The sequence below is a fragment of the Podarcis filfolensis genome (assembly GCF_964270895.1).
Source record: "Podarcis filfolensis genome assembly, chromosome: 5".
Classification (NCBI taxonomy): domain Eukaryota; kingdom Metazoa; phylum Chordata; class Lepidosauria; order Squamata; family Lacertidae; genus Podarcis; species Podarcis filfolensis.
The window spans coordinates 62,011,223-62,029,463 of NC_139608.1; the positions used below are offsets into that span (position 1 = coordinate 62,011,223).

The 18,241-nt window shown below is 39.2% G+C and overlaps 1 protein-coding gene across 16 annotated transcripts in view; it reads right to left on the minus strand.

Moving 5' to 3' along the window:
- The window catches only part of CPEB3 (cytoplasmic polyadenylation element binding protein 3), a 73,936-nt gene that overhangs the window by 17,108 nt on the left and 38,587 nt on the right, over nucleotides 1-18,241 (minus strand). For 9 of the 16 annotated variants that reach the window (XM_083616164.1, XM_083616161.1, XM_083616172.1 and 6 more), the window contains 3 exons: nucleotides 15,224-15,280; nucleotides 2,819-2,986; nucleotides 2,623-2,712 (listed from right to left, as the gene is read on the minus strand). In XM_083616164.1, coding sequence (XP_083472290.1) covers nucleotides 2,623-2,712; nucleotides 2,819-2,986; nucleotides 15,224-15,275 — 310 coding nt within the window. In that variant the 5' untranslated portion in view covers nucleotides 15,276-15,280. Of the gene's footprint in view, nucleotides 1-2,622; nucleotides 2,713-2,818; nucleotides 2,987-8,081; nucleotides 8,106-15,223; nucleotides 15,281-18,241 lie in introns of all 16 variants that reach the window. The other 7 variants (XM_083616163.1, XM_083616174.1, XM_083616170.1 and 4 more) reach the window with 1 other exon arrangement.

An 18,241-nucleotide genomic window follows, 5' to 3' on the forward strand; every position in this document is an offset into this window, starting at 1 on the left:
TGGCTAAGTTGATCACATGTCTGCTGTTGAAATGTTGCTGTCCTGGGAGCAACAAACATCCTCTTCCCAGTGCAGCTCAGGTATTCCTTGCCACTACGTCAACTATTCCATTCTGACCTGCCCCAGTGGGGCTGCCAGGAGGGCTTCTGTCAACAACTACCTTGGAACCATCATTACCAAGAAGTGACGGAGGAGTTTCCCAACAATTACAGGGACATAATTGACTGAAGATGTACATACTCATCACATAAAAAGTGTGGGGCTGACAAAGCAATGGGAATAATAGGTTTTGTGGGTGGAAATTCCAGAAATACAACCAAAGACTTCCCTAATGTTGACCACTGCAAAACTAAGACAGAAATGGGAACATACAACTTTAGATGGCAAGCAGACCTTCAGTAGGATTCCAAGTCTTTAACCCAAAAAGCTGCTGGGTGACATGAAGAAGCTTTCCACACTATGGTACTACAGCCAATAAAAGGAGCAGTACTTGCCAAGTGTCTCTGTGCCATCAAAACACAAAAGCTCCCCTTCACTTAAGGGAGTTGGAATGTGACAATGCTGGTTGGATGGTCAAAGATTTGGTGGGTTACCTAGAAGATTCAAAACACACTTATAGAAAAGGGGTGTGACACCCATGGTGTTGCACAACTACAGTTATAAGCCTGAGATAAACTTTTAAAATATTTACAAGTCACAAGAAAAAAAATGCTGCAAAGGATACAGCAAAAAGTACTCTTAGCTAGCTGGCATAGATGTTGATCTCAGTAAACAATGGCAAGGTTATTTTTTAAGCATCCTGACAACCAGTGACGGGTGAGAAGAGTGCTCAGGAGGAGCTAGAAACATGATAACAAAGACCGTTGACATAAGAATGTGAACATACCTGCAAAGCCACCAGCCTTTTGAACACAGAAGGAATGGTACTGCAATTGTCAATTAAGTACCTGTTCCCAAGTTTACCTGACCAACAGAGTTTAATATATTCGTGCTACAGGGTTTGTGCTGAAAGCTTTGACAGCTCAGAAGTCAGTTATAAATAATCTGGAACAGTTGTGACCGAGTGTTCTTTAGCACTTTCAGACAGACATTCAGGGCAACTGGCAAGGGCTTTGAAAGCTGTTTCCCACATTAGAACCATGATAAAAATAGGAAAAGACTGTTTCCTTGTCTTCTGCTAAAATAGATCTTACTCAACAAGATTTTTACAAGCATGACAGAGCACTGATTTAGCTTCCTCAAAGGTAGTTTAAACTGCTTCCAACAGTAACAATTAAGGCCTTTTGCAGTTCAGCAATAGGTATTTTTTAAAACTAAAGCAAGGGGAAACATGCTGGCTTGGTTCCATAGTTCCCATGTACTCATGGGATGCTTCTGCTGGAGGAAGAAGGGAAGTGATTTTTGCCAATTCCTTCTCCCCCTGCTCCTTCAGACCCCCGTCTCTTCTGAAAATCTTCCCTATAGGGATGCAGAAATCTGTGGAATAGTGAAAGAGATGCCACAGAGGGAAGGAAACAGGCAATAATAAACCCTACCATTCCCCCAGGGAGGAGTTTCTCCTGGACTGCAATTCTTTATGTGAGCTCAAAGGCAACTCTGAAACCCACACACTATTAGGAATCACCTGGTCAAGCAGAAACTGGTTTTACACTAGGCATGTATGATAAAATAAAAATAAAATCATATCCTTCTACAAATGCTCTTTGGGGAAAAGGCATCTTTAAACTTTGCAATCAAACTGGCAGGTTAACTGATTCATTTTGGTTTTCTCATCAACATGTTTATATTGTATATTCACTGCGTCATTTTTTGCTATAGTTAAAAATCATTTTGGAAAAATACAGTTGTTTTTAACATAAACAATTATCAGGTGGATGATCCTCCAGTGATCTGCCCAATAGTTTGAATAGGAATCATGAATCTTATTAGTCAGCATGCTCTCAAAAATATTACTGCTAGAGATGCTTCACTTACTATTAATCAACTCAGCTCAACCCAGCTAGAGAAGAGGAAATGTACGTTCACAGCCCAAAATACGGCCTATTGAAGTGGCATACATTTTTCTAGGCTAATCATCAGGGGTGATGGAAAATGTAGTCCAGCAACATCTGGAAGGCACCACACTGGCTACTCCTGTCCTATACAGTATGCCTTTGACTATGAAGTATTGTATGGACTAGCTTTGCAACAACTTTAAGCTCTTCTAAACAATCCAGATGCTGGACACTCATGCAAATGGTTATGAATTTATGTCCTAAAATACTAGCAAACACAATGATATTGCATCTAGCATATTGTTAGAGTGACCCTGTGTACATGCTCAAGAGAGAGATTAAAGAACTTTGAAAAGCCAAAAGGAAAAGCCAAGAACCACATATGTCTTTAGAGAAAGAGAAGAAAGAAACTATTCACATACAAAGCCTCATGTGCTGAGATTCTAAATTCATTTCTAAAAAAAATACTGTTAAAAGGACATCCTTTTTGTGTTTATTCCATATTCTACCATCAGAAGCAGCTTAATTTAAAAATACTTCAAGCACTTAAAAACGTATACTTAAAAATAACATTCACACACAGAAGGAACATTTACATGCACCAGAAGGCTTATATTAACCCGATTACCTTTAGGTGGAAAATATGACTTGCTTTCAGCTTTATGAGGCCAGTCTACTACAAGAGGTCCAAACCTACGAAAGCTGGCAGTGATTTCATCTATATATATAAAAAAAATTGTAAAGACATTTAGAAAGGGAACTTCAAGGAAAATGACAATAATTCCCTTCCTCTCCCCACACTGAACATTACTATTTCATAGTACCTTCATCAATGTCAGGAGGCAGACCTCCAACAAACACCTTCCTAGAATAACGTTCCACTCTTTCACCATTTTGACAGCGGGTTGGAGAGCTAAGACCTGATGATAAAGACTGGTCACCATGACTGTCATCTAAGAAGCCATCTTCGAAAGGAAAGAGTGAAGAACGACCTGCAAAAAATGTTGTAGTGTATTAGAAGTCAGAACATTACACTTTTCTGGAAAGACATATTCAATGAACAAACTAAGAGTGTTTTAAAATGTTGCAGTTCATGCTTCCCCCCAATGGGCTTTTAAATCCCTTCTATCATGCTATGCTATCACTGTTGTAGCCAGAGGTAAGTGAATTCTATATTGCAGATGAGTACAAATATTTTCTCTTGCCTACCTCTACCACATATTACAGCATGACTTGAACAGTGGTACTCAGATCACTAACCAATAATACACTGTTACTCTAGATGAGCATCTACAAGTGTCAAATTGATGGTGTAAGACACCTGTGTCAAATATAGGTGGGTTCAGATGCTGTGAATAATAATTATATGATCACCATGCATCATGAGGGACGAGTTGAGGTTTGCTTTCAGCACTTCTGTTGGGATTCTGTCCTTTCCTGGGGCTTTACCACATGCCTTGGAGTTGATGGCATAGACAAATGCCAACCAACCTACCACCACACAATTTTTTAAATATGTACTTGATCCTCCAACCATACATGTGAATAAGTGTCATTTCTGATATCAATACATGTCAAGCATGTTTCCAGCAATGACCGGTTTGAACATGTGCAGATGACGAGGGTAATGTTGGGACCCCCTTACTCATTCATCCAGATGCACACAATACACACAGTGGTCAAGTGAGTTCAGAAATTAATTTTGGCTAGCTTGGAAAGAGGAGATAAAAGATGATAAAGTAGCCCATTCTGTTTGTAGATCACAAAATTTATCTGTAGCCATTTTCATGTTTTATAGCATTGATTAGAATGTAGGTCTGCAGGTAGGATTTTGTAAATGTTAATGTATTTTGTCCAGCATCTATGTTTTAGTTGCCTATGAAATTATTTTTATTATTGTAATAAAAATCAAACACAGAAGATTAATCTCTTATTCTGTCACCTGGAATGCTCATAATAATTATAATGGGCAATATATTATAAATTTAGGAAACTAAAAAGTTTTGAAAGGGCCAGTTGTATTAAACACCTGAATAATTTTAAACACATGGGAAAAACTCTGTGCTAAGGTGCTTGCTTTGAAGAAATGCTGGATGCATAAGAAAATTTCATCTTAAAATGTAAAGACTAAAGTGGAAGCACAAGCAAGTCCTAATTAATGTAAGTAGCCAATATAGTACGATCACATCTTACGCACAATTAACTTGCATGATTTTTACTTTGCACAGTTGAAAGCCGTCTGTTTGAAAGCCCACAAATTAATTGCATGCAAGGTGGAGAGCTTAAAAGGTCATTTTGTAACTTGGTTTTCAGACTTGCTTATTGGGCTCTGGGATGCTCTCTGCCTTGCTTGGAAGGTAAGGATGGTCATGTGGGAGCAGTTCAGGTATACATGTTTTTGTGTATACACACCACTGCAGAACATAACACCCTTGCAAGATCCAATCATACTGTAATTCCTATTTTGGATACACTCAAAAACTATGGGTTGGATCGCAAGATAAAAACAAGTGCATGGAAGGAAAGTTTTGCATGCCCGCACTCCTCTCCTCAAATACCCACCTGTGCCCCACTCCAGAGGATCAGAGGGCCTTCCTAAACAATGTAGGAAGGGGTGTGGATGGGGTGTGCTAAGGGAGTAGAAGACTGCCCCAGATCAGGCAGAGGTCTACTCAATTCCTCACCTCCTGCAGTGCCCCCAATGCCATATGCCAAAACCTCTGAAAAAGATTTTTGGGAGGTTCAGGTGGCTGTAAGGAACATAAAATTTTCCTTCTGGAAACTTCCTTAGGTTAAATTAACTTATCTTTGGATCCAAGTCCATGTTGGAAAACATTTTCATCAATAATTAGTTTCTTCAGTCTATCCCTGTTCATGTGTCAGCGCTGCTCGGTGAAATTTTATCTTGACAAGGAAGCTTGTTAGAAAGAATGCTGGTCATCTCAGCTTTCACTTTAAAATGTTACGCTAGTTCAGAATTGTAGAGATAGTCTTAACGCTGTGGGTCTTTCTAGATTTTTGTTTATTTAAGGTATTTGTATCCATTTCTATCAAAAATTAATCAAGACAGTTAAAATAATAAATACCAGCTAAACAATTTTATAAGCAACAAAAATCATTTAAGTTGCTTTAAAATCCAGTAGGGCAAAAGTTGTAAATGTTTCTAAGCAGCAGCACCCAAAAACACTCTAAATACATTTTGCTATTCCATAGACTTAGTGCCAAAATAGAAAGCATCTTGCTTCATGCGTGCCTATTGTTATCCAATAAGCATTCATGGCACTGATGCATCAGCAATCCCCAAAGCAAGACAACTGCAACATCTATTCCATGAAAATGTCAACCTACAAACTTTTTTCATTCTTAATAAACCTGTTTTATTATCATTTTAAATATAATTTCCCAAAGTTTCATTATCTGGAAACAGTTTTTCAAAATGGAATTTTACATGTGAGTAAAATAACAACAGAAGTTCGACGTGCAAGATGACTCAAAATTTCTCTATTATTTTCTTTAAAATTCAGTAAAAGAAAATAGAGAATAGGATAATGACTCTATAATGCGTTGATTGTTTGGCTTTCTCATTTGGTGAACTGAAATGTGTGTGTTCTTGCATTCCCTCTTAATTAGATAATGGTGTTGGGAACAGTTATCCTGCATTCACAACTCTAATTTTAAAAGTGAAACAATTCAATATTTAGTTAAGGACAGAAATGAAAAGGACAGAAAAGTGTAACATGCATGCAGAACAATAGCAACGAAATATAAGTAGAAAAGGGGAGGTCTCTCAGATCTAATATTCCCCTCCAGCCTCAAGCACCATCATGTAACCCTGCCTAGAAATGATGGGAAAAGCCAGGTATCCACTGCAGTAAGAGTCAAAAAAAGGAGGCAGATACAAAAATAAGAAAACTTCCCTATTCAAGTTAGAATATGAACTATGAGAATATTCCTTCTAGTAGTTTTGATTAACTAACAAACTCTGCTTAGCTGGGGGCGGAGGATCCAGTTGCTTATGTGTTCCCTGCTCCACATAGTTTTCTTCAGTGCTTATATTTCAAAGACAGATAGTATTTGTGCCTTTTAAAATAGAAGGTTGCACATGAGACTAAGATATTTTTGACTCTAGCCCTTAGTATATTTTTGACTCTAGCCCTTAGTATATTAACAGTGCATTGCTATACATGATTACTAAGAAATATTTTAACGGGACTTATGATTTTAATGGAACTTACTTACAACTAAGTGTTTAGGATTGCAGCCATGTCTTGGCTGATATGGAAATCTGAGAAGCATGAAATCCTGGTCAGCCAGCCAGTGGCACATCGTTGGAATGATTGGCAGATACAGTGTTTGGCCATATTATTCAAGTCTGGAAATGGTGACTGAGTAGACTGGTTACAGACAGAGAGCATGGCAATATTTTGGGAGGGAGTGGGGAGGTTGATACCTGTAACAACATTTCTTGAAGTGGGCATCTGTGCTGTCAAACAGGCCTATGCAAATCAACATTTGTGACTTTCTTTTCATCATGAAGTATCCAAGCACAAAAGTACAGCCTATGGTCCCTTAAGCATGTACCCCAAGGACGGCCCTTGGTTTTGGGGATCATTGGTCATGCTGGCTGGGGATGTTGGGAGTTGGACTCCAACAACATTTGGAGGGTCACAAAGTTATTTATCTATGCTCTAGGTCATGGGTAGGCAAACTAAGGCCCGGGGGCCAGATCCGGCCCAATCGCCTTCTAAATCCGGCCCGCAGATGGTCTGAGAATCAGAGTGTTTTTACACAAGTAGAATGTGTGCTTTTATTTAAAATGCACCTCTGGGTTATTTGTGGGGCATAGGAATTCATTCATTCCCCTCCCCAAAAATATAGTCCGGCCCCCCACAAGGTCTGAGGGACAGTGGACCAGCCCCCTGCTAAAAAAGTTTGCTGACCCCTGCTCTAGGTGCTGAAGTTTGCTGTATGCAAACACAGAAGCCGTATGTGGGATTCCACAGAAACCAGTAAGAATAACGTTCTCCTTTAAAGGGCCACAGTAGCCTGCCCTCCCCCCCCCATCTCTCTCTCTCTCCTAGGAAACTTCAATACTAACATGCTAATTTCAGCAGCAACCTTTCAGCTTTAAAATGAGAAGCCTTGTCTTTTTAAAAAACAACTCAGCATAACTTTAAACTGAAGCTGCTCCTTCAACAATGTAATAAAACATACTGCATCACTGAAAAACCATCAAGGCAGAATATGTGCATGTGTTAAATTACTCAAGTTCAGTTTCAAGTATTAAATAATAACTTTAAAAATTGGCAGCAAAACAATGATTTGTGATAAATTAACCACAAGCAATTAGAAATCTGTATTGCATTGCAGAAACAGAATCTGATACAGGAAAGCTGTACAGAGCATTACAGACTTGGGGGTGGCATGATAAAATAATAATTACCCACAGTATATACACATATTATTATGGTCTATCATAGTCTCTGATGAAAACTGAAATGGGTCATAGCTTTAAGAGCTGTGCCTGGGGAAAAGTAAAAACCTCCAGAAGCTCCCAAAAGTGCAGAAACAGTGGTACAATACATGTATACTCTGGTGTGCCTCTTCTAGGCAAATGTTTGATATTTTTTATCAGCATTTATAATCTTACATGCTTAAAAGCAACAGATTTTTTTTTTAATAGAAAATTGAACACTTCAATTTTTCATTTTTTTGTTAAAGCATGTGAGATCATAGATGTTGATCCACACCTGTTCACATAGATCTTTGAAAATAGTTAAACTTTTTTTGCCATTAGTAATATATCAACATTTCATGAATATTTTACTTTGGACAGTTCGGCAGCTACTGTCTACCACTACAGCACTGTGTTTTTTAAGAAAAACAAACAAAATCTCTCTCCTTTCAAAAACACTTCTCCACTATGTTCATATAACTATAAAGCTATATATCCAGTATTGGGACTAGTGCCACTATGGCAGCAAGGGGAAGACACTCCTGTTGCCCCACAGAAATAACCAGCTGTACATAGCCTCAATTTGCTGTTCCCATCACCATATTCAGTAAAATTTAAAATATTTTTTTTACCTCGTCTCCGCCCATAGCTCCTGGCTGCATGTAAATACAGAAAAATATAGTGGGTATTGGCATAACAGTAATTACTATATATATTGTTTTCTGCAAAATTCGGCTTTTGAAGTAGAAAGTAGTTTAAGTAATTCAAACAGTCCTAGGGTTAGTGACTGAGAGAAGCACTGTCTGGGCAACACGTTTCCCCAATGGCAAAGAATCTGTAGTAGGTGTCTAGAGGATGTAGACATTTATCCAGATGCCTATCTTGAATGATTTTTATGTAGAAAGCATTTTTAAAAGAGTTCCTCACAGAACTCAGTAGAAATAAATATATACAGCACTGAAAACTCAGCAATGTGCATTGTCAAAACATAACCACCCATCAATATCTGTTTAAATGGCTAGACACAGAACGAAAAGTTGTGTGCGCGCGCTTATTTGTATTTCCCAGCAACACTAATCTTCAGTATTCATCTCAGATCTTGGCGAAATAATGTCAGTGAAGAAGCTCACTAGAAAACTCTAATTCTTACAAAAATGTTCAACGTATTTTTTATTTTATTTTTTAAATTACAGCCCCCAAAGTGGGGTTTGATCGTTTTTTACAAACCTTGACAAAACTGAGCCATGATAAAAGTACATGGGTTACTAAATGTAGTAGAAGAAACAGCAGAAGGGTGCTTATCTGATTGAGACAGACAACTGAAACAAGCCATTTGGTAAATGAAGCTCTGAGTTAATTAAATGGGTTAGTGTGAATTTCTATACATTGCTTTATGCAGCTGAATCTTTATGAAGCTCCCACAATACTACCTGACATAGCATCTCTGCATTTTAGTCACACATGCTATTCCTAGAAATGCAGGGTCTATTATCACACTGAGAACAGCAAATGGATATGGTTTTCATTTTCTGATTGCTGCCTCCATGCTGCAGCAATCTCTGAATTTTGTATTCTCCTTGTATTTCTCTTCTATCACAGAGAAAAATGCAGGCAGGCTGGGTAGGTGGGGGGATACTGTCCAAAGGTGTTTTTATATTTACGGAGGGGGGCATGATTTAAACACAGAACTTTATGGAATTCAGCCAGACAGTCCTTTCTATGAAGCTAGCTTAATGGACATCCCAATCTATGTGGCAACCAGAAAGCACTTCCCAAATAAAAATAGTGAATAACTCATGACTGCAAGACGAACATTTTTGGCATTGTAGGTGAAGAAGATTTGACTCTTCTAGCCAATATGTAGCTCATTTTCACATTCACACAACATAAACTTAACAGAATTCAAATGGTTGTAAGCCAAGTGACCCACATTCAGAGAGGAGGCCAAATGAATCAAATGGCTTAATTTAATCATGGCAATAGGATTTCTTGGAGTATGACTTTGTTTATTTTTAAAATAGGTATGTTCTGCTGTTTCAGCTATGGACTGCATAACCCTTGGTGGAAAGGGTGTGTAGGCAGTGGGCTGTGTAAGAACTAAACTGGCAAGAAAATTTTATCCCTCTTGTCCTTTAATAAGGTCAAGAAGCTTACAGCAAACAAAATAGAGATAATGCAATTTAAATATAATAAATATTTTGGAAACAGCAATAAAAAAGCAATAGCAACAAAACATAGCAGCCGTAAATGAACATTAATAATCAGGCAGTGATTACGAACATTAATCAGGTCAGTGATCGCTTTCAGTGGGGTGACTGGAGTGCATGGAAGGGAACATATAAAAAGAGAGGTGTCCTTAAGGTACTCCAGTTCTGAGCAGGGGTTTAAAAGAAAAGCCCGCAGAGTTGCGCCCAAAGACCGCACAAGATTGGAGTATTATACTCTGGTCTCATAAGCCCACAGTCTTCCTAGAAACTAATGAGATAGTATGCTGAGGATACTCAGCTCTGATAATATTTCAGCCTGGAACGCCACATGACTTCACTCAGAGATTTCATGTAGCTATTGAGAAACAGGGCAGGGTTGCAGTTTGGGAGGGACGGACATACTTCACAGCCTCAACTTTTGGAATGCAGAACTGGCATTCATTCACATGTCTTAAATATGCCATTTAAACTATGTTCTATATATGAAATTTTAGGATACTTAACGCATCTATCGGGGCCAAACAAACATCTGAAAGCTTGGATTCAATGTGCAGAAACTGAAGCTAAACAATTGGTCCTGCTGTCCTAAGCTAGTTCAGATCCAGAAATCTGGACACAAGATTTTACCAACATGGATGTGAAAGAGAAAATTATTTATCTTAAGTGTAACTGCCTGGAAAAATTTCAAAGTATTTGGCAAAGATTCCTTGAGTTTTTCCAAAGTCTTAGATTTCTTAAGAAAACTTCGTGCGATTTAATGTTTGCATAAATATGGGGTGGGGCAGGTTATGTAACTTTTCTTTTAATGTGTTATTTCTTTTGTTTCACTGATCATTGTTCCCCTTGGCAAGGGATGGGATGAGGGAGGGAGGAAATTATAGCTAGTTTTGAAATGCTTTTATTTATCACATTTCTTTGTGCTTTAGGTGCCAACTTAAAAAAAAAAGGACTGAAAGAAGTTGGAATCCTGTGGCATCCAATTAATGAAAGGGCCAAGAGGCAGAGCAACAGATTCCCACCATCACCTTCTGGCACTTGCCTCCAGAACCAAACTAATGCTACATTATCAGTCATCATTCAGAAACACCAGCTTTTAAAAATTAAATGCAATTTTAAAAACCCCACGAAAGCCACAATAATATTTAAGAAATTTTATAAACCATTTAATCAAAAAAATCAAAATCTTGTTTGTCAAGGGAGGTGATTTATATCACATTAGTGGCACACAGACCATCTATGTTCCACCTCTTTCATGTTAAGTTGAAGAGCTCCACCAGTTGGTTTTTGCACAAGTGCCTTCGCCTTTCCAAAGCTAAGATTCCCCATGCCTACTGGGTCCTGCAAGATGAGCGTCACATGGGTCTTAAATCGAACACCAAATGGCACCATATCTCTATTCTCTCTTCCATTGTGTACATCTTGGATCTCATCCTTTAAACAAACGTTTCCTCTACGGCTTCTGCTTCCTATCCACCAACCATTCACCACAAGATCCTGTTTACCCTTCAACAGCCACTATTTGAGACCCTGAATACTGTTCCACCTCCAGAGCTCATCATTCCTTTCCTCCACTTTTTCCACCTGGCCTGGGAGACTGGGGCCTGATTTACTCCAGCTACAAAAGTTGAGACTGCTGAAGAGATGAGAGATGGTTTTGGCTGCCTCTTAGGGCAAACCCAGGTCATCAAACCTGAACTTCCACAGCTGCCACTTGCCATGAACAGTGGTTGGTAGCAACAGATGCAAGTATGTTCTGTGCTTATGATAATATTTTATTCTCTTGCTAATTATGCTGTTTTAAGAGTGCATTTTTATTTGCCTTCTAGTAAAGTTTTCTTTTGTAATGTTTAAGGGTTTTTTTGTTAACTCTGCTATGTCAAATGTACATTCCACAGTTGCTCTCCTCTGTAATGTTTTAAATCTTTAAGATAATATTTTAGTTTCCTGGTAATTATGTTGCTTTGAATGTATACTTTATATTTTGACTTTCTTCAATAATGTTTTATTCTGGATTGCTTTGTTTGGTGTTTAAATGTAGGTTCTAAACTAACTATTTTTTTTCTTAACAATATAAAGCAGTATAGAAATGAAATGAATAATGATGATAATGATGAATAATTATTTATTAACTACCCAGTCTTCAATCTAAGGTCCGAGGGTGGGTCACAACATTAAAACACAAGATTAAAAATAATTAAAAACAACTTACAACCATAACTCCCCCCCCCGCTCAAAAAAATTTAAATGATACCAATGACTAAACATAAAGAAAATAATATGATATGTTAGTAAAACGTTTCCATGGAACTAGGGAAGGAAGGACAAAAATGCTTGGATAATGAAAATGCTAATTAATCTCAGTCAACTAAATACTATCAATCAAAAATATATTTCAACCCATTCCTCCTTTTGTCTACTAGAATAGGAGCAGAATAGAAGCAAGAAGCAAGTTGGCAAGTCACTACATGGCAAAAGTGCACAAACCACAGCTAAATCTAATACTTTGGTTTGAAGTAACTTCCTATGAAAAAATCAACTGACTGCTGTGGATAACATGTCTTAACGTTTGTTAATAGCTGATTTTTCCAGAGTCTAACTTCCAGTTATACTGGAAAAGTCAACTACACTAAAAGCCAACTTTTTCAACATTTATCTTGCTCCTAATGAAGCCCAAACAGTAGCCAAGGTTTGTTCTATGGGTTACCACTTGTGGTTTGTCTAGGGGAGATAAACCACAAGCCTGGATTCAGACATAATGCTAAGCCAAACCATGCATTAACTCGCAGCAGGGCAGCAGCAGGACAGAGGAGCAAAGCAGCTGCAATCTCTCTGAGATCCAGCATGTTTGCTCATTTGTGCTAAGCCTTGGTTTGGCTTAGCAATACATGTTAACCAGATTTGTGTGTAGTTACAGAACACATTCATGTTACTAAAATATATCCTGCAATAGAGATTTTGTATATTAGTGTGACTCTGTTCTCAAATGATGAGGTCAGCCTCCAAGGGCCTCATTCCCTGAAACATGTCTAGCATTGGATTCTGAAGTAGGTTTAAGCACAAACGGATCAGTTCCTTTTGAAAACCTAATATTTACTCTCACAATGGAACTTAGTTAAAATGATAGAACATTTAATATGTGGCCTGTGACTACAACAGGGTGATACTGGTTCTATTAGGTAACCTTTAGGCAGAACATTAGAGAGACATCTCTTGGATACTATTTTGCTACTGTCCCTGTTTACAGTGGGGAATTACCTCAGAACTATGTTAAGACACAGGTGGTGCTGTGGGTTAAACCAGAGAGCCTAGGGCTTGCCGATCAGAAGATCAGCGGTTCGAATCCCCGCAACGGGGTGAGCTCCCGTTGCTCAGTCCTTGCTCCTGCCAACCTAGTAGTTCGAAAGCACGTCAAAGTGCAAGTAGATAAATAGGTACCGCTCCGGCGGGAAGGTAAATGGCATTTCCGTGCGCTGCTCTGGTTCGCCAGAAGTGGCTTAGTCATGCTGGCCACATGACCCAGAAGCTGTACACCGGCTCCCTTGGCCAATAAAGCGAGATGAGTGCCACAACCCCAGTGTCGTCCGCGACTGGACCTAATGGTCAGGGGTCCCTTTGCCTTTTTATGTTAAGACAGAGATAGTCAATGTGATGTTGAACTACAGCTCCCAGCAACCCTGACAACTTGCCATTCTGGCTATGGTAGTGTCACAACATCTAGACATACCACAAAAGCTATACCACAAAAGCTACTCGCTAAGCAAGGGAAGAGGAAGGCCAGAAGGAATTTAATCATCAGCCATGTTTCTCCTTTAGTCACTGAAAACCATCATGCTGCAATATTCTGGTGTGAATAAATGTGTGCCTTTGAGCATATGCAGAATGCCCTTCACTAACCAATAAACAAGTGTTGTAAAGCTACTGTTCTTGCCTTCCCAACATATGGTATTAGAGTCCTGCTTACTGAAAACAATGCATTACCTGGAAATTTTTCATTCGGCAAGTCTTCACATAACATATCCACAATTTCTATTATTTCCTATGGAAATATTTCTAAAGCGGGATTTGTCCGCTCTTGTCCCCCCACCCCCAGGGGTTTGTTCCTGAAATGGCTGCAGCCAATCAGCAAAAGAGAGATAAAGTTTTTTATATACAGTATATTAAAAATCCTGCTCTCTGATTTGTCTGATCTCGCTCCCCTCTTCCTCTCTCCATGGTTTCTTCTGGAAAGCGGCTGCTGCCAACCAACAAAGCATGAACAAACAAACAAGGAAGGAAGGAATTCAGCTGTTCGGATAAGTGAACCTGCTGAGTGAGATTTGGGCAGAATCCTTTAAGTGTGGATAACTGATCTTTCAGATAGCAAGCGTGCAGATAGTGGGACCTGCATATACTGGACTAAGTGAATGAGGTGACATAGTAGAAAGACACTCCTATGCCTCACATAGAATCATAAAACTGTAGAGTTGGAAGGGACCCTGAGGGTTATCGAGTCATCCTCCCCTACAAAGCAGAAATCTCAACTAAAGCATCCATGACAAACAGTCATCTAACTTCTGCTTAAAAACCTCCAGGGAAGGGCAGGGAGCATAGCTGTCAACGTTTCCCTTTTTTAAAAGGGAAATTCCCTTATTATGAATAGGATTCCTCGCAAGAAAAGGGAAAAGTTGACAGCTATGACAGGGAGTTCATTCCACAGTCCCGTACTACTAGTTTTGGGAGAGGTTTTTAAGTTGGGGTTACCAGCATGGCGTCCATGGGCACAACAACACCCATGAGGACTTCCTCTGGCACCTGCAAAGCCTCTGAGCCCTCTCCCACTCAGAGCCCCATTTGTCATGAGATGGCAAAGGTGACTATCCCCCTCCCCATGTTTGAAAAGTACAAGAAAATGAAGGAGCATTGTTCTTAATTATAATGTTTTGCATGCAGCCTTTCAGCAAGTTATGCTCAAACTGATGATGATGCCAGAACAATGGGCACTTCTACTTCGTCTGTTAGCTCTATTTGCTTTTCAAGAATCAGATGAGCAACAGAATAGAAAGTGGAATGACTGAGAAAGGATAAAGTATAAAGGGGGACAATCTGGAAAACTGGGAGCAGGAAAATGGTGCTCCGCAGGAGTCAGAGAAAGAGAGGTGAGACATGCATAAGAGATTCAGCAAAACATCCTCTCAAAGCTGCATTTTTATTTTACACACCACCAATAATTACCATCAAATCTCAAATCACATCCATCTCCACTGATTGCATTGTCAAAAATCACAGATCTGTTATTTCCAGCACTGCCATGGGAACATGTATATAAGGCACAGATTATTATGGATCCTCATGATTTTATAAGGGATCTCCACAAAATCAGCATCTGATCAAATATTACCTCTGTGTCCATAGATGTGTTCTGTTATTTGTTTCACATTATAGTAGCAGTAGAGACTGATTAAATGTACATACACTTTTCATCTATTTTTCCTTTCTCTTCACTGTATCCAAAAGACAAATATTTAAAAGCATATTGCGTATAGCCAAATTATATAAAATGCATTATAAGAAGATAAATGTAGACTTACTATTGAGAGCCATAATGTTATCTGTTCCTGGATGATGAAAATTTATACCCATACGACCTAAAAAAATAGAACATTTTGGCATCATATTTTATGTTCAATAGGCTACTTTTCAATGCTAGATTTCACAAATACATAAAAAAATGGTAATGAAACTAGAAAAGATTTGCTTTTTATATACTTCTCTATAAGAATGTTTAATAGTAATTATGCATTCTATTTACTAAAAAACAAAAAAAATGGAAGGGGAAGATCAGAGGAACTTTAAACACTGCCAATTTCACTTAATTAAATGTAATATTTCAGTTCAGACTTACACTTTTTAAATTATTAACATGACAGACTTATGTTAATCATTTAGTATTATTTTATCCCAACCAACCCCAAAGAAGTCCAGAGCAGCAAACAAAACAATAAATAATTATAAAAACAATATAAAGCATATATGGGGGGGTTCTTATTGTAGTACATGCCACTTTTGGACTATCTTTAAGGGCAGTTACATGTAGAGCGCACTGCAGTAGTCCGGACTGCAGTTTACTACAGCATGAAGTACTGAGACCAAGCTATCACCATTTAGGAATGGCAACAGCTGACAAAGTAGCTTTAGCTGGGCATAAGCATTCCAAGTTCACCAAATGTATTTGAGACTTCAGTGATAGATTGGAATCCATGAGTACTCCCAAACTATGAACCTGTGCCTGCAGAGGAAGTGCAACCCCTCCCAAAGCAGGTCATTCACTTAATTACAAGACATAGGAACCAGCCACCCACAGCTCATCTGCCTTACTAAAACTGAGCTTTGGTTTATTGGCCTCCATCCAGTGCATCATGCTTCCAGGCACTGCTCCAACACCTTCACAGCCTCTCCAGATTCAGATGGAATGGGAAGAGAGCTGTGAGTCATCAGCGTACCAATAACACCATGATCCAAATACCCAGATGACAACTCCCAATCATTTCATAAATATCAGCATAGCTAAATAGCCCCAAAACTATGGGGCAGGGCAACAGACCCTTGATGCTACTTTCTAGTAGTGACCCCACAGACAGGAGCAGAACCTCTTTAACAGAGTGTCTCCCAACTCCTGAGTTGTTGCAGAAGGACACCATGGTCAGCAGTGTCAAGCTTGCTAACACATCAGGGCGTGACAGCATGGTTGCATTGTTGCCATCTCTCTCCTGATAAAGGTGACAGCCATCAAACCAACCAGGGCTGTTCCGCTGCTAAAATATTTATGTAATACTATAATATTAATTATTATATTGTTGTTATTCTTCAACTATTCAATTCAATAATTTAAATTACAGTGGTACCTCGGTTTAAGTACTTAATTTGTTCCGGAGGTCCGTACTTAAGCTGAAACTGTTCTTAACCTGGAGCACCACTTTAGCTAATGGGGCCTCCTGCAGCTGCCGCGCCACCGGAGCACAATTTCTGTTCTCATCCTGAAGCAAAGTTCTTAACCTGAAGCAAGATTTCTGGGTTAGCGGGGTCTGTAACCTGAAGCGTATGTAACCTGAAGCGTATGTAACCCGAGGTACCACTGTATTTAGTTATAGCAGTAACTAACACCTTAAGCAAAATCTTGAACCCTAGAAATGAAAGTATTTGTCCCTCTTCACTAGCTCATCAAGAAAAACTGCTGATGAAAACTCTCACAGAAGCCCTCTTCAAGTGTTCCTTTCTTGACACAATTACATTGCACTCAGGAGGAAGTGGGGAAAAGCACTCTCTTCCATCACCATCCCCCTCCGTGAGTTGGAGGGCAACTGTCTGCAGCACTCATTCACGTGGACTTCCCATTAGTTCTAAATTCTGCAAGGAAGCCTACTCTACTTGTATAGGCTCCCTGCTGTAGACAGTCATGAAGGGAGATAACTGAAGGGAAAGGACAAGTATGGCTGGCCCCCATTTCCTCCTCAATGCAATGCTAATTGTGTGGAGAAAGGAACACCTGAAGAATTCTCATGATTTCAGCCTATTGGATTGTTGCTTATTGCTGTCAACACCAACCCTACTAAATCACTGGAAAGAAGAAGACAACCCACAGATGTTCAGTGCCTGCTTAATGGGATGCTGATAGTTAAGACAGAAATAAATCCCTTCTTCCATTTTTCTGAAAAGAAGCAGAAGCATCCTTAAGGCACATAGCTTAGAATCACAGAATTGTAGAGTTGGAAGAGACCCCAAGAGTCATTTAGTCCAACCCGCTGCAATGCAGAAAATGCTTGGAGACCATCAAGATGTTAATATAAAGAATCCTCTCTCTGCCTTGCTTCTGGCAACTTTTGTGACCCTCTCTGATTCACTAAAACTTGTGTAGTGATTGAAAGAAGACTGCAATAGCAGTATGCTGTATTTTTGCAAATTAAGAGACAGTTAAACCAGAAATTTTCTAGTTTGAATCTTGCCTACCATGAACTCAGCTGGTGTTTAATTTTGGTATGTTTGTAATTTTTACTGTTTTTGGCTTTTATTGTTTTATTGTGTTGTTTTGTTTTTATATAGGTTTTATTTTGTTTTAAGGGGAGGGGTCAGGGCTGCCTGGGAGTGGGTCCCAGCCAACAAAATGTCTAGGGCAGGTTCCACGGGGGGGGGGGTGCACTGGGACAACCGATCTCAGTGATCATGGGTAGGAGGAGGAGTTACACTAAGACCAGACCATGTCATTACCGAGGAGGCAGGTTTAGTCGTTATTTGAGGACTATCCCTGCCTCCATGTCTGGTCTTGTCCAGACGGATACTGGAATCAGCAAGGGATACCCACATGACCTGAAGGTGCTGCTGCGCAATGCAAGGTCAAAGATTCATAAGACCACTGCCATCCATGAGAGGACTTGACCTCGCATGTGTAACAGAGACTTGGTTGGATGAAGCAGATGGGCCTGTTATTGCTGCTGCAGTTTAAAAAATCTTAATAGAAGCCTCACTTGACATTGGAAGGAGAAAAAAGGCACCTTCACTGGAATTTGCTACCCACATTGTTTCATATTCATTCATGGGATATCCATTTCCAA